The following is a 19,408-nucleotide window of genomic DNA, read 5'->3' on the forward strand; positions in this document are numbered from 1 at the left end:
CAAGCTATTTTGGGTAATCTTCCTCTTGTCCACTATCAGTGATGGGAGAAGAGCATTTAGGAGTGACACATCTAAAAACTCTACCAAAGATATGCAGTGGGTCCCATGGAAGCGATCCATTCTTGCTCGTATTTCAGCTATTACATTGAGAAAACATCGGATCAAAACACTGTCGTAAATGTTGTCCAAGCCCATTAAAGAACGACTATAGTTAAAATTATATGAACAACTGACAAAATTCCCTAGGTACTATAAATGAAAAAGCAAGGGGTTGTTCTAAGATCAGCATAGGTAATTTCATTATAGAAATATTTGGAAAAGTATCTGTTTAGGGACTATTTTAATGTCATGGAAAAGATAAACTGAGTGATAAACTTCAAACCCCTTCCCTCAATTAAATAAGATGGGGAAATATGTAGTCATATCAAGGGTCATTAAAAAAAGACACCATTAGATGAGAAAAAAAATATCCACTTTTCTTGGGTATTCAGTTTTATGTAGACACAGCTTCCAGTTTTAGCATGAAAAAAAATGTACCTACCCTAATAAAACCTTTCCTAAAAAGAATTTCAACTAACTGTTTTTCTTTGGCTTCCAGAGATGCGTGATGATATCCAATACCCCTTTCTGCCAAAGCCTTCAATTCGGCACCTTTTCTTGTGAATTTCACTCGATGAAACACCGTCTGCAAAGTCTAAAAGAAGCAAGAGTTTTAGGGATTTTGATCATTTTTTCCTAATTTTAATTTAAATCAGTATAAAAAGTGTTTAAATGAAAATAACAGGCATACTACGTAATAATTTGGCTATATGAGGCAACTGTTGAAATTGACTCAACATGGGTACAAAGAACACTTTATGGCAGCAAAAGAAACTATGGAATATATTCCCAAATCCTTCAGCAGAAAGTCTTTTTTTTCTTATTATGTTAACGTTTTGTGTTTTTTTTCAAGATCAGCAGAAAGTCTTGCACTGTTTCACCACCCAGGTACACACCCGCTATACCAACCCCCAACCCCAGCCTCAAAGGGTGAGAAATACTGACAAAGTAGTAGATAAAACACCCAGAGAAGGTGTGCATGCCACACCTGCTCGTGGCTGAGGGAGGTCAGTTCTCCACTGGACCACCCTCCCCGGGGAAATGGGGGGAGAAAGAGGGGTCTCCAAAAAGACAGAGCAGGTTCCTTACCCAATATGGTATGGGAATGCTTACTTCTCACTGTAAATTGTTCACAAAAGGGCCTTAAAAATATTTATGCCCTAAGAAGGAAGTCCACTTCTGTACAGAGTTATATGTACAAAAATAAGAAGTAGAAAAATAAAAGTAATCCTCCCAAAATTGTACACATGTGTACAATAAAATGGATATATATCCATATTATGTATGTGTTTGTGTGTGTGTGTGTGTGTGTGTGTGTGTGTGTGGTCACAAATAAAAGATATAAAAGGTTCATCTAGAAGGGCAATGATTATTTCTGACTGATAGCATTGCTTTCCCTGTTACTAATTTGTATCTTAGAATTTCTCTACCATAAGCAGGAATCAATTTATATAAAAAAAAGTTTTAAAGAAAAAATGGCATACTATTTGAAGATATTTAAATGCCTTTTTGGTGGAATGATTGGACTATAATATAGAAAGCCTGTTTTTGAGAAATTTTGTGCATATTATTTAAAGTATATTGACTACAGGTACACAAATATTCAAATGAAGCACAGGAGATTGAAGGTCAGAATTCTGGCTGTGAAAAACAGTATCACAGAAACAAATAATGAAACGACAGGCACTCTCATGGATTAACTGTTAACAAGCAAGAAATGATCTCTAAATCCTAATCCTATCTTTTTCAGACATGCTCTGCAGAGCCCTCAAGAATTGCATGTAGCCGGGAGGTCCCACATAGAGACGTCTATTCTGGGAGAGACTGCATTTAGGTATTACATCCAGTGCTGTCTAGCTCTGAGAGGTAATGGCTAATGAGTGAAAGGATTTCCTGGAGAACAGTTTCACTGCCAGTGCTGACCTCAGTGTCCAGTGCTTTCTGATCAGCATATGTGCACTCCTGAGGGATTTCCAGGTTCTTCTCTAGAATCCTGAGTAGATTATCATGTTCGGCTTCATGTATAAAGCTTTGATCCATTTTTCTGGGCTTCTTTTGGCTTTTTTCATCTCTGTTCATAAAAAATAAATTTTAAATAATGAATAGTCAAATTTGGCCACTACAGAAAGCCCAAGATTTCCTAAATCTTCATCATGCAGACACACACTCCTTTGTACATCTGTACTATCCTGACTCAATCTCCTTCCTCTAGTGCACTTACTTATTGGCCTCTGGAACTTGCTGTCCCTATCAAAAAATCCCCTTCATACACATATTTTCCTCTGAATGTTTCCTTTCCTTCTTGCTATAAGGAGCCTACTAGCCAAATCCAGTCCCCACAGATGACCTTGCTTCCCCTTGCAAAAGTGGTGCCATTTGCTAAAGTGATGATCACTTTCTCTTTCTTGGCCTTTGTGACACTAGGCTTGTAGGTAAGGTTGGTGTCCTCCTTGCTCCTCATGGTCAATTGCAGGCCATTCTCCTTCTCTTCTTGTGCTGGATGGGTCAGCTGTGAGCTTGGCTGCTCAGTGCTATCAGCAGGGCTATGCCCTGGAGAATTGCCCCCGGTTGACAAGACCCCCCCGGAAATGCCAGGGAGGTTACCACATCCCTTGGGAATGGGGAAGTGGCCCACAGCCAGTAACTGATTGATGGGACATAGAAAAACTAGCTACCTTGACTCAAATTGGGACAATTCTGTGGTGCCCCCAGATCTCTCTGTTGGACCAGGTTCAGGCCACATTCTGGAAAAACCCACATCCCTGTTAATATTCTTCACCTTCGCTCTTTTGCTTCTCTCACTTCCCTCTTTTGCTTCTCTCACTTCCTCATAGTCCCTCATCCTTTCAATAAATCACTTACACAAGTATCCCCAGCGCTGTGGGTGCTACTGGGGAATCTGACTTAAGAAACTGCTCCATAAACCCTAGTTTAGACTCTGCATTATCAGACTGTATCATCTGTTACTCTTCAGTGTAACAGCCTTTTATAGACACCCAGATCACATCCTTTCTTAAATTTTTCAGTTTGTCTCTTAACTGTGCACATAAGACAACTCCAAATATGAGAGGATGAGCACACGTGTACCCCACCATCAAGTGTTCTCACCTCCAATTCACATTACTCTTAACTCAGGAGAATGTCATGCGTACAGAAAGGTCTGGACCTAATGTTTGCAGATCGTGGGCCAAAGTACTACTGGAGGCCCATGCACTGTTGTCTAACTATTTATGTTTTCAATCAAGGTTACAAACTGTCAAATAATACATTCCATCTTCCTACCTTAACAGATCTAGCTCCATAACAACTTGGAGTTGAAAAGGGTGAGACTGGCATCTGGTGGGCATGCCTCCAAAGCTCCACTGACTCACAATTTTATGGGATTGGATACAGATGGAGGAGGGTCAAGGTGGTATTGTCCAAAGCACAGGGCCCAAGGCAGGGCCCCCATGTACCCTCAGTATAATGATGGACTGAACAAGATACTAAAACCTTCTTTATAGTTTTATAGCTTGAATTGTTGGTCACTAATTCAACTTGGAATGGTGGCTCCTAGTGCCCTGAATAAAACCGCCTAATCAGAAGATCAGTTACTGAAAAGGCTTACACCTTCTGTGTTGTCTGTCAGGGCTTTCCACTTCCCATTAGTTCCATGGAAACAGCACAACAGTCAGAGGGAACAGAAGAAGGGTCAGCAGCACATTCCAGCTTGCTCTAGAATTGCCTGAGAAATCGGAATCACAGAGGCTCTAGAAGCTGTGTCAGCTTTGAGGGAAGTATCTACCATTCATTCAAAAATAGTTAGGAAACAAGTATTCCCTGTCAAGCAATGTGCTAAGCACTGGAGATTAAAAGAAGAAAAGACATGGTCCCTGATGTAAAAGAACCAACAATTTAAGAAAAATAAAAACAGCAGCAATGCATTATAATAATTGAGCTACTAAATACTCAGAGTGCAGCAAGAGCACAGGGAAAATGGTACTGAATTTAACTGGTGGAATTAGGGCAAGACCCAGAAAAAAACAGTAGAAACAATTTGAGTATAAGCTTTGGGGGCAAGCAGGAAGGTAGGCACTCAAGGCAGATGGGTCATGTCATGGAAAAGCATAGAGGTGGAAGAACAAGTCATGTAAGGAGAATCATAAATGCTGAGTATTGTTAAAGGGGAGTGGTAAAATGTAAAACTGAAAAAGGTAGGTAAAAGTCCAAAATACGTTATCATACCAACAATAGCCAAGGAGTTTAGACTTCATCACGTAAGCAAGGAAGCAGGAAGACTATTGCCTGTGGATAATTTCATCAATTTGAATGATCATTTGTTAGCTAAACTGGAGAGTGAGTGGTGAAACTTAAGGCTCTGAGGTAAAAAAAAAAAAAAGACATGAAGAGCATCTATCTAAACCAGGCAGTGACTAAAGACAGGATAATAAAGAGAGAAGAAACATTTTAGACCTAGAGTTATCAGAATTAGACATTGAGAACAAGAAAGAGGAGTAAAGTCCTACCAAGCATAAAATTGGCATTTCAACCCATTCTCAAATCCATTCTATGTCATTTAGGTGATTGTGATGGGGTATCAGTGACACCTCTATGTTGTGACCCATGACAATGTGTGGTGAGACTTTGTTTCAGCCTTCTTAGGCCTGACTGAGAGTCAGGCACTAGGTATCAAAGATGCGCTTATTTTGAGAAATGATTACGTCAGGTTCATTGTCTACCAATACTCATCGGCTGTGGTCCTGCCTCTCCCAAGTCCTAAATAAGACTGATCTCTGCAACTAAGGGATACATAAATATGGCCGCTTATCTCTACCCTATTCTCCCACTGAAATTTACCCAGTTTGCAAACAAGCCCAAGAAATAACCAGAACTTCTTTGTAGCACATTCAATATATGTTTCCTACTGGGACTTGTGAAGTATTTTAACCTTTGAACCACGAATTTGTTTAGGTAAATACTTACATTGTCTTTTGTTTCTCAATTGATTTTTTAATTCTTTTAAGTTTGTTAGCCACAACATGGGCTTCTTTATCAGCTGTGAGAGGCCTTTCTCTCTCCTGCTTTTGCTCCAGGAAAGTGCTCACATTTTTGGCGTTCCGTTCTACATCTCCTCTCTTGAATCTGGAAACAAATGAAAAGAATGCTTGCCTTGAATATAATACTGTAAATAATAGAATGCAATCATATTTCTATCTACTGCTATCATCTTGATATAGACCTTGAGTTTTTAATATCCATCTTTATGAGTTTTATCTTGAACAGGCACATAGGTATTCTGGGTCAGCAGACTCCTTACTAACTATTTTACAGTACAAAAGACGTTCCATCCCCCTTGCCCCAAATCTTACCCTTGGGGCAACGGCAATGAGAGCCCATGGAAATTTTTCCTGTAAGAATAGTCAGACACTCCACAGGCTGGGGATAGAGGACAATGAATTTTCTCTATTTATGTACAGAAAAGGGACAGATGCCTCCCTCCCCTCATGAAAGATGAGGGGGAAAAATTATAACCAAAAATGTTTGCTCTTAATTTTATTGTTGTTGTAGTTGTTCTTGTATTAATTCCACTGATCTTTAGGTCTGTCTCATAACAGAATCATAGGTCCATAGTATTAGGTAAATATGTGTAAGTTCAGATTTCTTGATAGTCAAATCTTTCGTGGTAAATTTTAGTGCCTCCTTAGTTTTTTCTCCTTTCTTCCAGTTTCATTGAGATACAATTGACATACAACATTGAATAAGTTTGAGGTATACAACATGATGGTTTGACATATATATATATACGTATATACATATATACATATATATATATATGTATATGTGTGTGTATATATATATATATATATATATATATATATATAATCTCAAAATGACTACCATAATCAGATTAGTTAACACATCCATCACCTCACACAGTTACTGTTTGTGTGTGTGTGTGTGTGTGTGTGTTAAGAACATTTAAGATCTACTCTGTTAGCAACTTTGAAGTATATAACACAGTATTGTTAGTTATAGTCACCATTCTGTATATTAGAACTCAAGAATGTATTCATCTTATTCAAGGAAGTTGGTACCCTTTGATCAACATCTCCCCATTTATTTCTCTCACCCGCCACCCCCCACCCAGCCCCTGGGAACCACTAATCTATTCTCTGTTTCTAGGAGTTAGGTTTTTTCAGATTCCATGTATAAGTGAGATCACACAGTAAAATGTGGCTCTTTTTATGCAGCATGGAGAGAATCATGGGTTCTCGCCCTAACCTTTTGGAACGTAACTACTTTCTAGAGACCAGATGAACCCCAGGTATGGCCAGCCTTTACAATCCAGAAAAGTATCCAGTGTCTGGTCTTTATACCTTTTGAAATGTAAATGCCTTGGGACATAGTGGTCCAGACTTCCTAACATCTTGGGATTTAAATTAGCAGTCTAGTCCGGGTTGTAACCATTTGTCCCTTTCAGACCTGACCAATTAACTAGGTAAATGGCTACCGACCAAATTCTCATGGTATGTGAAGAAGTGAAATGTTTCTAGCGGAAGTGAAATCAAATATTCCTTATCGTTATATCACATACATCAGGAAGCGAGGACTTTTGACAAGAAGACTGAAACATCCACTTAGGTTTCATTCCCCTACAATACCTTATTAGCAAAATGCTGTGGATGGAAGTATAATCAATAGCCATATAATCATAGCTCATGATAGCATATCCTCAGTTGGGTCTATACAGTAAAGTTTTTTAAATGTAAATTGGAGACAAAGGTCTTTTCTCATGTCTTTACAGAACTAGCATGAAGAGGAATGCCGTTAGCTAGTGAAGAGTAAATAACTTGGTACACTGGTAAAGGAAGGAGTAAGAAGGAGGCCGTCTACGCCACATGACAAGGAATTTCATGTAGTAGACTGTAAACTAATAAAGATGGTAAACATTAGACTTACTATGGTCAGACACTATTCTAAGTGTCTTAAATATAATAATTTGTTTTGTACAACTCTATGAGGAAGGCACTGTTATGATCCCAATTTTGCAGACGAGAAAATGGAGAAATAAAAAGATTAAGCGACCTGCCCAAGATCCCACAGCTTGTGTCAGAGTCCAGCCTCCAAGACAATGTTCTTAACCTTGACGTTATGTTGCTTTTCTTTTTCACTTGAATGCAAGTTCCTGTGGTCTAGGCACATAATTCCATATTAAACAATGCCATTTTCTTCACAGTCCTTCATTTCTTAAAATCTAGATCACTTCAAAATAATTTTTCCTCTTCAATCTCTCCGATAACCTATATAGAACAAAGGTGCTCTAGAGATTGGACCTCAGTCAGTATGTGATCATACTGTACTATGTAATTTCATAACTTATTTTCATTTAATTCTCAACCCTAACCCTATGCATTATTATTGTCATTTCATTTTGCAAATAAGGAAACTAAGGCTCAGAGCCATTAAGTATCTGTCTGGAAGCGATGGAACTAGCAGGGAGCAGAGACAGGCTCCCAAACTGTGCCTGACTGTGAAGGGTGTGTTCTTGAGTACACACTGAAACTGTCACTAAACACTAAACTGCTCCACACAACTATTTTTCCCAGAGACCAGATTCGAGAAGGTTGACAGGTATGCTATTATTTGAAAAGCTCCCAGAGGTACAGATTAAGCCCTGACAAAGCCTCAGATTTGTTGATGATCTGGACCAAGGATTTGACCAGTACATTCTGTAGAGAACCCAAAATTCCGTCAAGAAATGTCAAGATTCAACTCCTTGAGCAGAATTAAACCTTTGATGTTTTTGTGAAATATTTTACTTTTAAACATCTTAAATGTTTAATATAAATATAGTATACATACACACACATATATGAATAAAGAATACAGTTATTTTTGGATTTCAATTTTGCAGTTAGGCTTTCAGAAATATACCGGAGGTACTAAATTATGTTTGTTTCTAACTAAAACTTGTAGCCATGCTTGAAAGCAAAGTAGGTAAGTGTAACTTCTTGGTGGTTCAGAAATGTATTTTTCTTGTCTCAACAACAAAGGTAAAAAGAACAATTTTATTGCAATGCCCAAAAGACAACATACATTCAATTATCATCATTACTTTAAATATACACCATCAATGATTATTTATTACCATATGTTTACTTATGTGGGAACAAGTTTCATTACACTTTGCAACCTAAACAAGATTCCATGGCCTTACTTATATAAAGCATCCATGGCTTAAAGTAGTTTGAAATTGTCTGAAGTAAATAAGGCTTTCTATTCTGATCCCAAAATATGTGATCAAGTTTAATCCAGGATACAGTGTTATTTATTTAATAAATTATACTTTTATGTAATTTATACTTTATCAAAACTGGAATATTACATTTAATTTTAAGCTGCTTCATGCTATAGCAATATAAAATTTAGCAAGGCATCAGTGTCAGTAAGTTATAGTTCTCATAACTACAAATTAAAACCAATAAAATACCCCAACAATAAATGCTCTAGCATATTGTGAGGATACTTCAATTTTGTGAGGGATACTTATGTGCCTAAACATTCAATTTGTTTTGCAAAGAATCTAGGTATTTACTAAACCTAGGTATTTACTGAACCGAGGTATTTAACAAGACCTAGATAAAACTACAATAGTAAAAAGAAAACAAAAAATAGAGAAGGGAACTAAATAAAGAAGGTAATTTGTAATAGCACATGTAAAAATATTTTATAAAGAATTAAACTAGAAAGGTGTATTCTTTAATATGCATTCTGATAACAAAAGGGCACCAAAAATAGAAATAAATATTATAATACAAGTAAGTTAGTAAAACTTTCTTCAACTCAAAGGAATGAATCTAACTAATTACAAATAAAAACAAAATATCTTAAATGACTTACAAAAAAAATAGTGCTGGTAACTTTTCCATTTTTCTTAGCTTTTCAACGAGAAGTGGGAACATTCTTTCCATGTTTAATGAACTAAAATCCGAATTGGGTCTGAGATTCCTCAGGACTCTTTTGGCCTATAGCAATAAATAAAACATTATTTGTTTTAAGTTCTGCATAATAAAGGAATTACAACTTTTGGCTATAATGTAAGTAAATTGTATTATACTTCTGAATAGAAGGAAATATCTAAGTTAAAATACATTTATATATATATATATATATATATAACATGAATATGCAATTTAACGTGAAATTTTTTAACAAAACACAAATCAGTCAGGAAGAGGATTATTCAGTAAATAATGCTGATTTCACTACGGCAGAAGGTAGGACAAGTCAGTTTTTCTCCATGTCAAGTAGAAAAAATCATTTCCAAATACATTTTAAAGAACATTGAAAAATAAACAGATAAAAGTATAAGTAAATATTTCTCAATGGGAGGAAGTATCTAAGTTAAAATATATTTGAAAAAAATCACATGAGAAAACTTTAATATATGTCACTCAGAAAATTTAATATGTGCCAATAAAGCAACCTTGACCATCAACTTACTTAAAATAAATATACATAACTTATATGACCCCAGGTTAAAATTTTAATATACAAATAGTTTATACAAACTGAAATAAAAGTCACAAGAGGGAAAAAAAAAAATCCAGGACGAAAAAAAAAGGAGTGAAAAATTCTTTTCAGCTACTATTACTGTGATTACAAACTCTGTACTGCCACAGCATCAAGAACACCAACTTTCTAGAGAGTGACACCTCTTTTCTAATCTGTTGTGACATCTAGCAGGAACCAGTAGCTTCTGGCACATGATTTAGGAGGCACAGAGGATGAGACAAAGACCAATTTCCTCTCTCTCTTTATATTCTATGTCAGAATCACTAGACTTCATGTTCAGCTTAAAATTCTAAAATGAAAAGTAAAGATTAAAAAATAATAATAATGACTGAACAATGCAACTTAAGAAAACAACAAAGATAGCATGCTTCTCCAAAAATGTGTGAACATTACCTCCTCTGCATTGCCATTTTTAATCCAACTTGTTAATTCTGCCTTTAAGCTCTCTTCATACTTTCTAGCATCCAACTTTTTAATTACTATTTTATTCTTAAAATGAATGAATTCCTCTGGACACAACTCCTTGAAAAGAAATACCACAAAATTAATAAAATCATCCAAGAAAATCCAAAGATGTTTCTCAATTATGCATTTCATTAACAGAATTAAAAGCTTCTTGAGAGTATACACAACACTGAACTTCTTTTTATCTCCCCATAGTATTAGTACATAAACCTAATAGGATGGATGAACTCTTCAAAAAAAAAGAATGCAGAGCAAAGCCAAATAGATGAAATCAGACAGTAATTAAGGCATAGAGAAAGAAGGGGTGTAGAGTGCAAGACAATGGAGGAATATAAATCCAGGAGGCAAGAAGAGAATAAAGCATTACAGTATCTCAGAAATTGAAAGAAGAAATACTTTCAGGAATTCAGTGCCACTCCATCCCATTAGAGTAAAACATAATATGTTAGAAAGAAGAATGTCTGAGAAGGGGAACTGTATTTTGGAAAGAGTCCATTGATAATTTAAAAAGATCAGATGCAAGTGATTAGAAAGGATGAGAGTCTGTCTTTCTGAACAGCAATGTCACCATCCACTATAACATAATTAATTCATATTAATTGCACAATTATTATTTACCTGGGCCCTGGGCCAACTTTGCCAGAATTGAAACATGGTGTCGTAAAGCTGGATGGTTTCTCGAGGTGAAAGTATCAGATCAGAAGGGAATCCATACCTTTCAATCTGCATGCAAAACAAAATTAAAATTTTAATATTCCTTTTATTTTATCTTATGTTCCATCCTGTGCCTCAGAGTCACTATCATGAACACAAAGACATTGAAAACAGCACTTAACTACTGGTATGTACAGTATCAGATAGGTAATAGACTTATTGGGTTTGTCACTTTGTGAGACATATCAATGTCTAATCACTAGTATGTTGTTTTGTATACCTGAAACTATTTTTAAAAAATGGAAAAAAGATATTTTTAAAAAATTTCTCACAGGAAAAGCAAAAAGAAAACATCACTTATCTAAATTGTTCAAATGCTGATAAAGCTCTCCAAAAAGTTTGTGTATTATTTCCTAATGCCTTTTCATTGGGCTACTTCTCTATAAACTGCTTCCACATTTCAAATCAGAATATTGGGAAGCTGAAATATTTGTGGACTCAGTTTAAACAAGAAAACAAGACCTCTATCCAGCAGCTGAAACTGAAATTGGTTTAATTATGAATATGATTCTTTGCTTCGAGTACCAAGTCAGGCTAACAAGAGACAAATTTTATTTGCTTAAGTTCCAAGATCAGAGCTGGGTTAACTGAAGCCTAAGGTTCTCAGATCACTTTCAAGACACTCAAGGATCTTCTCCCCTAGGTCACTGACTTGGTTCAACTTTACGCTTTCTGGATATGTGCATCATTAATTTTTCCACAAGTATTTTAAAGTATAAATTAAAAAATCCTGTTCTCAAAAAAAGTTTGCATTGTAGTATCTTCTACTGCTTTCATCCACTTTGATACGAATCAATTGCCTGTGGAACCGTAATCCCTGAGATGTTAATAGGTATCCTTCAAATGAAAAGGGGGTGTGTGTTTTCAAAGGTGTTCTATTAAATAGGCTTCTTCAAAGTTTCACATTGGAAAAGTAAAATCTCAAAGAAGGGACTATATAGTATACAGATTTCTCCAAAATGATTTGAAAATAGGATGCTTGTTTTGGTCAATAGCAGTTAACAAGTTATGACACTCAGGTTTGAAAATTCTGGGCTAAAAAGAGCCATTCCGAACACAATACAGTTGAAAAATAACTTGTTTTCTTGAATGGAAAGTGTGGGATCAAATATATGGTGATAGAAAAAGAACTGACTCTGTGTGTTTACACACGATGTGATATATAGATGATGTATTACAGAATTGCACATTGAAACCTATGTAACTTTACTAACCATTGATACCCCAATAAACTTAATTTAAACAAATGCAATAGAGTTGGAATCAGAAGATCTAGTTTTAATTCCACCTATAAACGCCAGTTGCTCATCTATAATAGAGAAATTCAAATATTTCTGCTCCCACCTTACAGATGTGGTAAAACCAAACAGGATAAATGTATCAGTGCATGTTTTTTAAACTTTTAAAACTAGTAGATAAATAAGTACTGAAGATCTAATGTGCACTATAGTGATTATAGACAACAATATTGTATTATAAACATTGTACATGCTAAGAGATGTGATCTTAATTATTCTTGCCACAAAAAAGAAATAATAATTATGTGACCTGATAGAGGTTTTAGCTAAAGCCACAATGACAATCATATTGCAATATGTAAATTAATCAAATCAACATGTTGTATACCTTAAACTTACACAATGTTATATGTTAAATATATTTTAATTAAAAAATTAGTTAGGTTTTGAATTAGGCATGTAAAAAAACTATAGGATCCAAATAATTGAATGGAATCATCATTTAGCATCTCTCAGTTTGAGTATTGAAAGCTAGCTAGATAGTAAGGACCACGCTTTGCCAAAATAGAAAATGAATATATTGTTTTGGAATATTAGCATGTTGTTCTCTTATTATTACAACTTGAAAGTGGTAACTTATTTTACTTAAATAAAATAAAAAAACAAAATAAAAAAACAATAAACTACATAGAAGAAAACATAGGTAAACAAGGTAAACATAGGTAAGCATAGGTAAACAAACTTATGGACCTTGGGTTCAAAGAGCATTTTATGAATTTGACTCCAAAGGCAACGGAAGTAAAAGCTAAAATAAATGAATGGGACTATATGAAACTTAAAAGCTTCTGCACATCAAAAGAAGCCAACAAAATAAAGAGGCAACAAACTGAATGGGAGAAGATTTTTGCAAACTGTGCCTCCGATAAGGGCTACTATCCAAAATATACAAGGAACTCATGCAACTCAACAACAAACAAACAACCCAGTCAAAAAATGGGCAGAGGACTTAAAGAGACATTTCTCCAAAGAGGACATACAAATGGTCAATAGACATATGAAAAAATGCTCAACATCACTAATCATCAGAGAAATGCAAATAAAACCACAATGAGATATCACCTCACCCCAGTCAGAATGGCTATCATCAACAAGACAAATAATAACAAATGTTGGAGAGGCTGTGGAGAAAAAGGAACCCTCATACACTGTTGGTGGGAATGCAGACTGGTGCAGCCGCTATGGAAGGCGGTGTGGAGGTTCCTCAAAAAATTACGAGTAGAATTGCCATATGACCCAGCTATCCCTCTCCTGGGTATCTACCCAAAAAATCTGAAAACATTTATCCATAAAGCAAAGTGCGCTCCAATGTTCATTGCAACTTTATTTACAGTGGCCAAGACATGGAAACAACCAAAATGTCCTTTGATAGATGAATGAATAAAGAAGTTGTGGTATATAACTTTACTAACAATTGTCACCCCAATAAACTTTAATTAAAAAAAAAAAGCTTGGAATTCAATTCAGTTCTCTACCAAATAATAAGTAATGAGCTGGCAAACACTGAGCCAGTGTAGGTAGCAAAGGAAGAGAAAGAAAAGGTCATAGTGTATTATAGAATGGTATACTAGAAATATATAATGTTATTAACCAGTCACCCCCAAAAAGTTAACTTTTAAAAAGTCATAGATTTGTATCATTCTTCATTTATAAACACAATAGTATTATACCATGATGTCATTTTTGCAAACCGCGTTATCCCTAACGCCATAGGTGGTTATAAACACTGATCCATGTTGAACAGAGCCTGGCAGCAGTTATTCCATGGACTTCCTGGTGCTAGAGCTCTCCAGGAGTGAGCAGCTGTTCCTGTGTGGCATAATTGGTGGCAAAGGCCAGATTCTGCTCTTTGCCAGAAACAAGCTTTATATGGATTGAAGGCAATCTCTCACCTCAGTTGGATTAAGGTCAGCTCACTCATTCTGCCCACCCCTTCCCTTCGGAAACAATATTAGTGATAGAGCTATAGGGGAGATAATTAAGGTGGATGGCTCTTCTCTTTATGTTGCTATAATTTATTATGCTTTTTCTTTCAACTCAGTACTTTAATATTAATCTGAAGTATACTGCACAATTATTATTTACTCATTTGTAAAGGTCTACTTGCTTTTTATCACTGCTACTTTAGGAAACATCCTGTGTAAACACATGCTACACACACAGCTATCAAAACATATTTAATTACATCCAAGCCTTTGTGTTCATTCTGCATTCCTACTGCAAAGGTCCAAAGGTCTTAAGAAGATCCATACCACAGCATAACATTTGCAGAAGCCACATAGGGTCAGAGCACACTGTAGCAGTTCCACTGCTTTCCAGTTACTCCATTAATAGCTACTGAAAATAGAGGAAAGGCACTTGGACCAAATGACAATCTTGCCAAGTATTCCAAACCACTACACTTGTTGCTACTGAAAGATAACTTGCCTTGAACCATCCTACATAAAATAAATTTTTAAAAATATTATGCTGTTTTTAAAATGCCAGGTAATAATGGGGAAAGAAAAGAGAGATGGAGGGAGGGAAGAGGAGGGGTGAGAGTGAGAGAAGAGAGAGAGAGAGAGAGAGAGAGAGAGAGAGAGAGAGAGAGAGAGAGAGAGAGAGAAAGGAGTCTTTTATTATTTATGTGTGAGTTATCATCTGTATTCTAGGTTTGGGGTGTGAGTTAGGTCACTGGAATTTTGTCCATATTTTAGTTTTATTTACATTTTGGATTGGGTCATTGCCACACAAATGAGAAACTACCATAATAAAATCCAATTAGAAAGTCGCCATTATTATGATTCATTTGGTTGCTTTTAGAAGCCATTGTCATAGCCCAAAGCCTATAAGGTGATTCTCCTTCATTCCCTTATTCAGGTATTTGTTCAACAGACCATTCAGAAGACAATGATGAGAGAGCAACCTCTGGAATCAATGAGATTGCATCCTGGTCCCAAAACTTACTTAGTGGTGCAACAGTGAATTAGTCAAGTTCTCTATGATTCACCTTCCTCATTTACAAATTGGCAATATCAATAAAGAATCCATCCTAAAATTGTTGTGATAGTTAAAAGAGACAAAACATGTAAAATTCTTGAAACACAAAGTAAGTGCCAACTTAGGTTGGCTATCGTTCTTTAACATACATTTATTAAGCACCTTTTATATACATAGCAGTTTGTTAGGAACAATAAGGACAAAAAAATTGTCTTCAAAGAATTCTTCTAGTAAGATAAAGAAGACATGAATGTAAACAACTTTAGTAGCAAGCTGACCATCATTGTTGTCATATAAGCAATGCAGATAAGGTGCCATGGAGAGATGACGTCCAGCTAAGAAAGTGCTAGATGGATTCTGAAGAGGTTTCACATTAGAAGAGTCCTAAAAGATAAACATGATCTGGACAACTGGCATTTGGCATCTGGGGTGAAATATTCTAGGAACAATGTAAAGCACGAGGGTATCCAGGTAAGACATATCAAGTGGATAAATAGAAAGGACTATGGGGCCAGGTGATTGACGACCTTCCTAGGAAGCCAAGCTAGGAGCTATGCATCTAGCCATTTCCAAAGGAAAGCCACTAAAGACTTAGCAAAATCAGAATTATCTTTATTATTTATCTAAATTAGCCTTGTGGATCCAAAAACATTATTTAGGCAAAACATGGAACTACTTCTTGTGACATCAAATATTTTAAAGAAAGCTTCATGTGCCTTAAAAATTGTCACATTAGAAGGCTTAATATGACAACAGCATTAAGAATATATTTAACTTGCCAGATCTTGGAAGGAAGACAAACTATTGACTAATTATCACTTTGAGAAGCAACCAGAGTTTGAATGGGCCATTCCTGGGAATAGGATAAGAAAGAAAAATATGCAAGAAAAATTAAGAAATCTTCCCCCACTCAAATCTCAGTGCCTCAAATGAGATCTCTTTAAGATCTCCATTTTATTACATCACTACCAAAAACTCATGTTGCGATTGTTAGTGAAATGTGTCTTTTCCTGGTTTATCCTAATTCATGGTGGTCAGATTCTCACATGCACTAGTTATTGTCCACATACAGTTGTAGGTGCACTAAGAGAAGAGGTAGTTTCAGAGAAGAGGACAGATAGACACGGAAGCTGAGAAGAAAGAAAATGGACAAAGATAATCTCCAAGAATAAATAAAATTAACCAAAAAACTTCAGATAAAAATTTTCAGTCATTTTTAAGCTTTGCCGATCTAGACACCATTGAGGAACCAATGAAAACCATAAAGTTATTCTTGTTACTTTAAAAACTAAGGTTAAATATATGTTATGTAGCATCTACACTTTCATTCTGAAAAGTATCAACTAGGCAGCTTTCCAATTGTGATATATACAAATAATTCTATTGCTTAGAACAAATATGGTATCACTTACATGATCTGTTGTTAGCGCAGCACATGGGTGAAAATGATCAAAATAAACATCATCATGTTTTATTGAACATATGTACTTCTCTAAATCATTGTATCTCTCTCCATAGATCACTAAAAATGAAGAACCAGAATTTCCAAATGAATAAACATGCAATGACTGGAATAATTCTAAATGATAAAACTCCTATGACTATATTAAACATACCAAGTCTAACTTTATATGATTGCTTCCTTTGCACACAGTCTTTGTGAAAATTGGCACGATAGCCAGCATTTCTTTTGGAAGCATTATTTTTTTCTATTTCACCATCTGCTTGTTTCCAGTACCGTTTTACTGATTGTAGCCACCTTAAAAAATAAATTTACATATTATTTAGGCAGAACATGGAACCACTTCCTGTGACATCAAATATTTTAAATAAAGAAATATGTCATGTGCGTTAAAAACTGTGCTTAAGGGAATAGGCCCTGGAACCTGACTAACCTGAGATTGAATCCCAGCTTCCTTACTACTAGCTATGGCTCTTGTTAAAATCACTTAATCTTTCTATGTCTCATTTGCTATATTTTAAAGTGGAAATAATAATAGTAGCATTGAAAATGCTATCTAATAGTAGTAATGGAAATAGTAAATCATAAGGGTTGTTGGGCATTTAAAATAAATTAATATAGGTAAAGCATTTAGAACAGTGCCTGGCACACAGGAGTATTTCCTGTAATTCTTATTATTAGTGGGCAAAAATGTAGCCCAGAGACAACATGATACGGGGCTATCAACTATGAGTAATAAGGCTCTGCTATCTACACATTTACAAAGTGAGACAATATAAGAGACCTCAAGGTCCAGGGGAGAGTGTGTCATTATTCCATTTTATTTTTACTTATTGGTAAAGGACAAAGGGAAAGGAACATAAATTGATCACTTCTGGTGAGCAGTTTTTGAGAGCTCGGGGAAATGTAGATTTGGCTCAGAGACTCCTTGGTTTTCCTTTGCAAAGTGTGGCCTTGCCCAGCACCTGTCCAGGGGTGCTACAGAGTCTCTGTTCCTTAAATATCCACATATAAGTTAATAAATTCACTAGAAAGTTATGAAACTCTTCAGAAATCATATGGAAAGTATGACATTCAAATGTCAAAATAGATAGCCTAATGCCTACTCAGTGAGATGTTCAGGGTTGCTTATTGTAGCAGAAAGAGCCAGAAAGGGGCATCGGATCATCACAAGGAGATGTTCCCAAATTTCTGCTCCAATTTCTCCACCAAGACAATGGACCTATGAAAGACAAAAATGTCTCCATTAAAAAGTTATTTTAAATATAGCACATGAAAATAAGACATGGAAGCCTAAATTGTCATACATAGCTTTGTTACCTTTAATCAACCATGCTAACTGCATATAAATGTTCGCAAATTCATTAGAAAATCTTCACACCTAAGTTTTCCCTAATCCTTATAACCAATCCATCAATAATTCCTCTTTGCCTTACTTCCAAAACTTTCTTGGTACTCTATGCATTGATCTCCATGCCTTCTGCCCACCACGTCACCATCACCTCTCAGCTGCACTACCACAATATCCTCCTGACTATTCTCCTAACTACCCTTTCCACCTCTTACATTCTTCACATCATAGCCAAAATGATGTGTTTAAAAGACAGATTAGGCCATGTCCCTAATTCAATTTCTTCAATATCTTGCCATTACATGTGGAACAAAATATAAACTCCTTAACGAGGTATATACTGCCTGGAATAATTTGGCCCCCACTGGCCTCTTGAGCTTCATCTCAAACCACTCTTTCTCATCTTGCTCCCACTTTGCTCCAGACATACTAGCCTTTTCTTTATTCCTGGAACAGAGATATCCTACTCTAGAGATTCCACATATATTGTTCCCTCTGCTTAAAATGTGCTCGCCCCTCTTTTCCACCTATAAGTCCACCTTAACGTCATTCAGAAAGACGTTTCTGATGGCCTGTTCTGGAGCTGTCCTACCATCTTCCAGCCATTGTCACAGTCACAACAGCCTGCTCTTTCTCTTCACAACATGTAGGAGTGTGGGCTGGCGTAGTCATTTGTATGCTTAATTGTTTAATTCTCTTTGTTCGATGACTCTGTGACCTTAGACCTGGGCATTCCTGGTACTAACAGAGCCTTGGCACTGTGGAGACATTCCTTAAATACTTGCTGAATAAATGAATGAATGTCTTTTGACCAAATAAATGAAATTAAACTAGATTCTCAAATGCGGTCTTCTATAAACAGATTAAATTATGACACTGAGATCAACTGGAAAGTACTTACTATCAGAGCCAGATAATTTTTAAAAATTTTCCACTGTCCATGTGGCTTTGCTTTGGTCAGATAACATACCACTCTGCTGAATATTCACTTTATGCTTTGTACTACATAGCACTTTTCCCTGGCCCCACCAGAATAGACATGGGCCTTCAAAACCTTTCTGCTTTACCCTTATACAAAAATTTCATATCATTTCAGGGTTTTGAGGTTAGAATACAATCCAGGTTCTAGACTGCAAAGACTAAATTGCTGGATTTTTTTTTTTTAAACAGAACTATTCAAGGCCCTCGAGATGCAATATACACAGATTAGCCAAAAATCAGTATCAAACAAATGAAAAGCACAGCCTGTTTAGTAGCCCCACGTTTACAACAGTAAAAGTTAAATTAAATATAGGTATCATCTTTTCCCCCTTTAAGCTGAAAATTCCTTGGAGCAAAAGAATATATCCTTTTGTTTTAAGTTTCTTTGAATAAATATACCTAACAATGCCACTAAAAATAGTTTTCTAAATATTTCCTATTTGTCCCTACAAATTTCCATTGTTTTCTACCCTGTTCTCTCTGCCAAGGGAAACCAACCTACAGAGA

General features: G+C 35.8%; 1 protein-coding gene across 1 annotated transcript in view; it reads right to left on the reverse strand.

Moving 5' to 3' along the window:
- LOC109447280 (putative ATP-dependent RNA helicase DDX60) overlaps positions 1–19,408 on the reverse strand; it is an 85,385-nt gene that overhangs the window by 23,032 nt on the left and 42,945 nt on the right. Inside the window, exons 20-28 of the mRNA XM_019731470.3 lie at positions 17,676–17,791; positions 16,724–16,866; positions 16,520–16,629; positions 10,738–10,842; positions 10,048–10,176; positions 8,980–9,104; positions 5,062–5,220; positions 2,023–2,170; positions 542–694 (exon numbers count right to left, since the gene is read on the reverse strand). Of these exons, the coding sequence (XP_019587029.3) occupies positions 542–694; positions 2,023–2,170; positions 5,062–5,220; positions 8,980–9,104; positions 10,048–10,176; positions 10,738–10,842; positions 16,520–16,629; positions 16,724–16,866; positions 17,676–17,791 (1,188 nt within the window). The remainder of the gene's footprint in view (positions 1–541; positions 695–2,022; positions 2,171–5,061; positions 5,221–8,979; positions 9,105–10,047; positions 10,177–10,737; positions 10,843–16,519; positions 16,630–16,723; positions 16,867–17,675; positions 17,792–19,408) is intronic.

Source organism: Rhinolophus sinicus, chromosome 15 (genome assembly GCF_057876585.1).
Source record: "Rhinolophus sinicus isolate RSI-liver-muscle chromosome 15, RSI-T2T, whole genome shotgun sequence".
Taxonomy (NCBI): domain Eukaryota; kingdom Metazoa; phylum Chordata; class Mammalia; order Chiroptera; family Rhinolophidae; genus Rhinolophus; species Rhinolophus sinicus.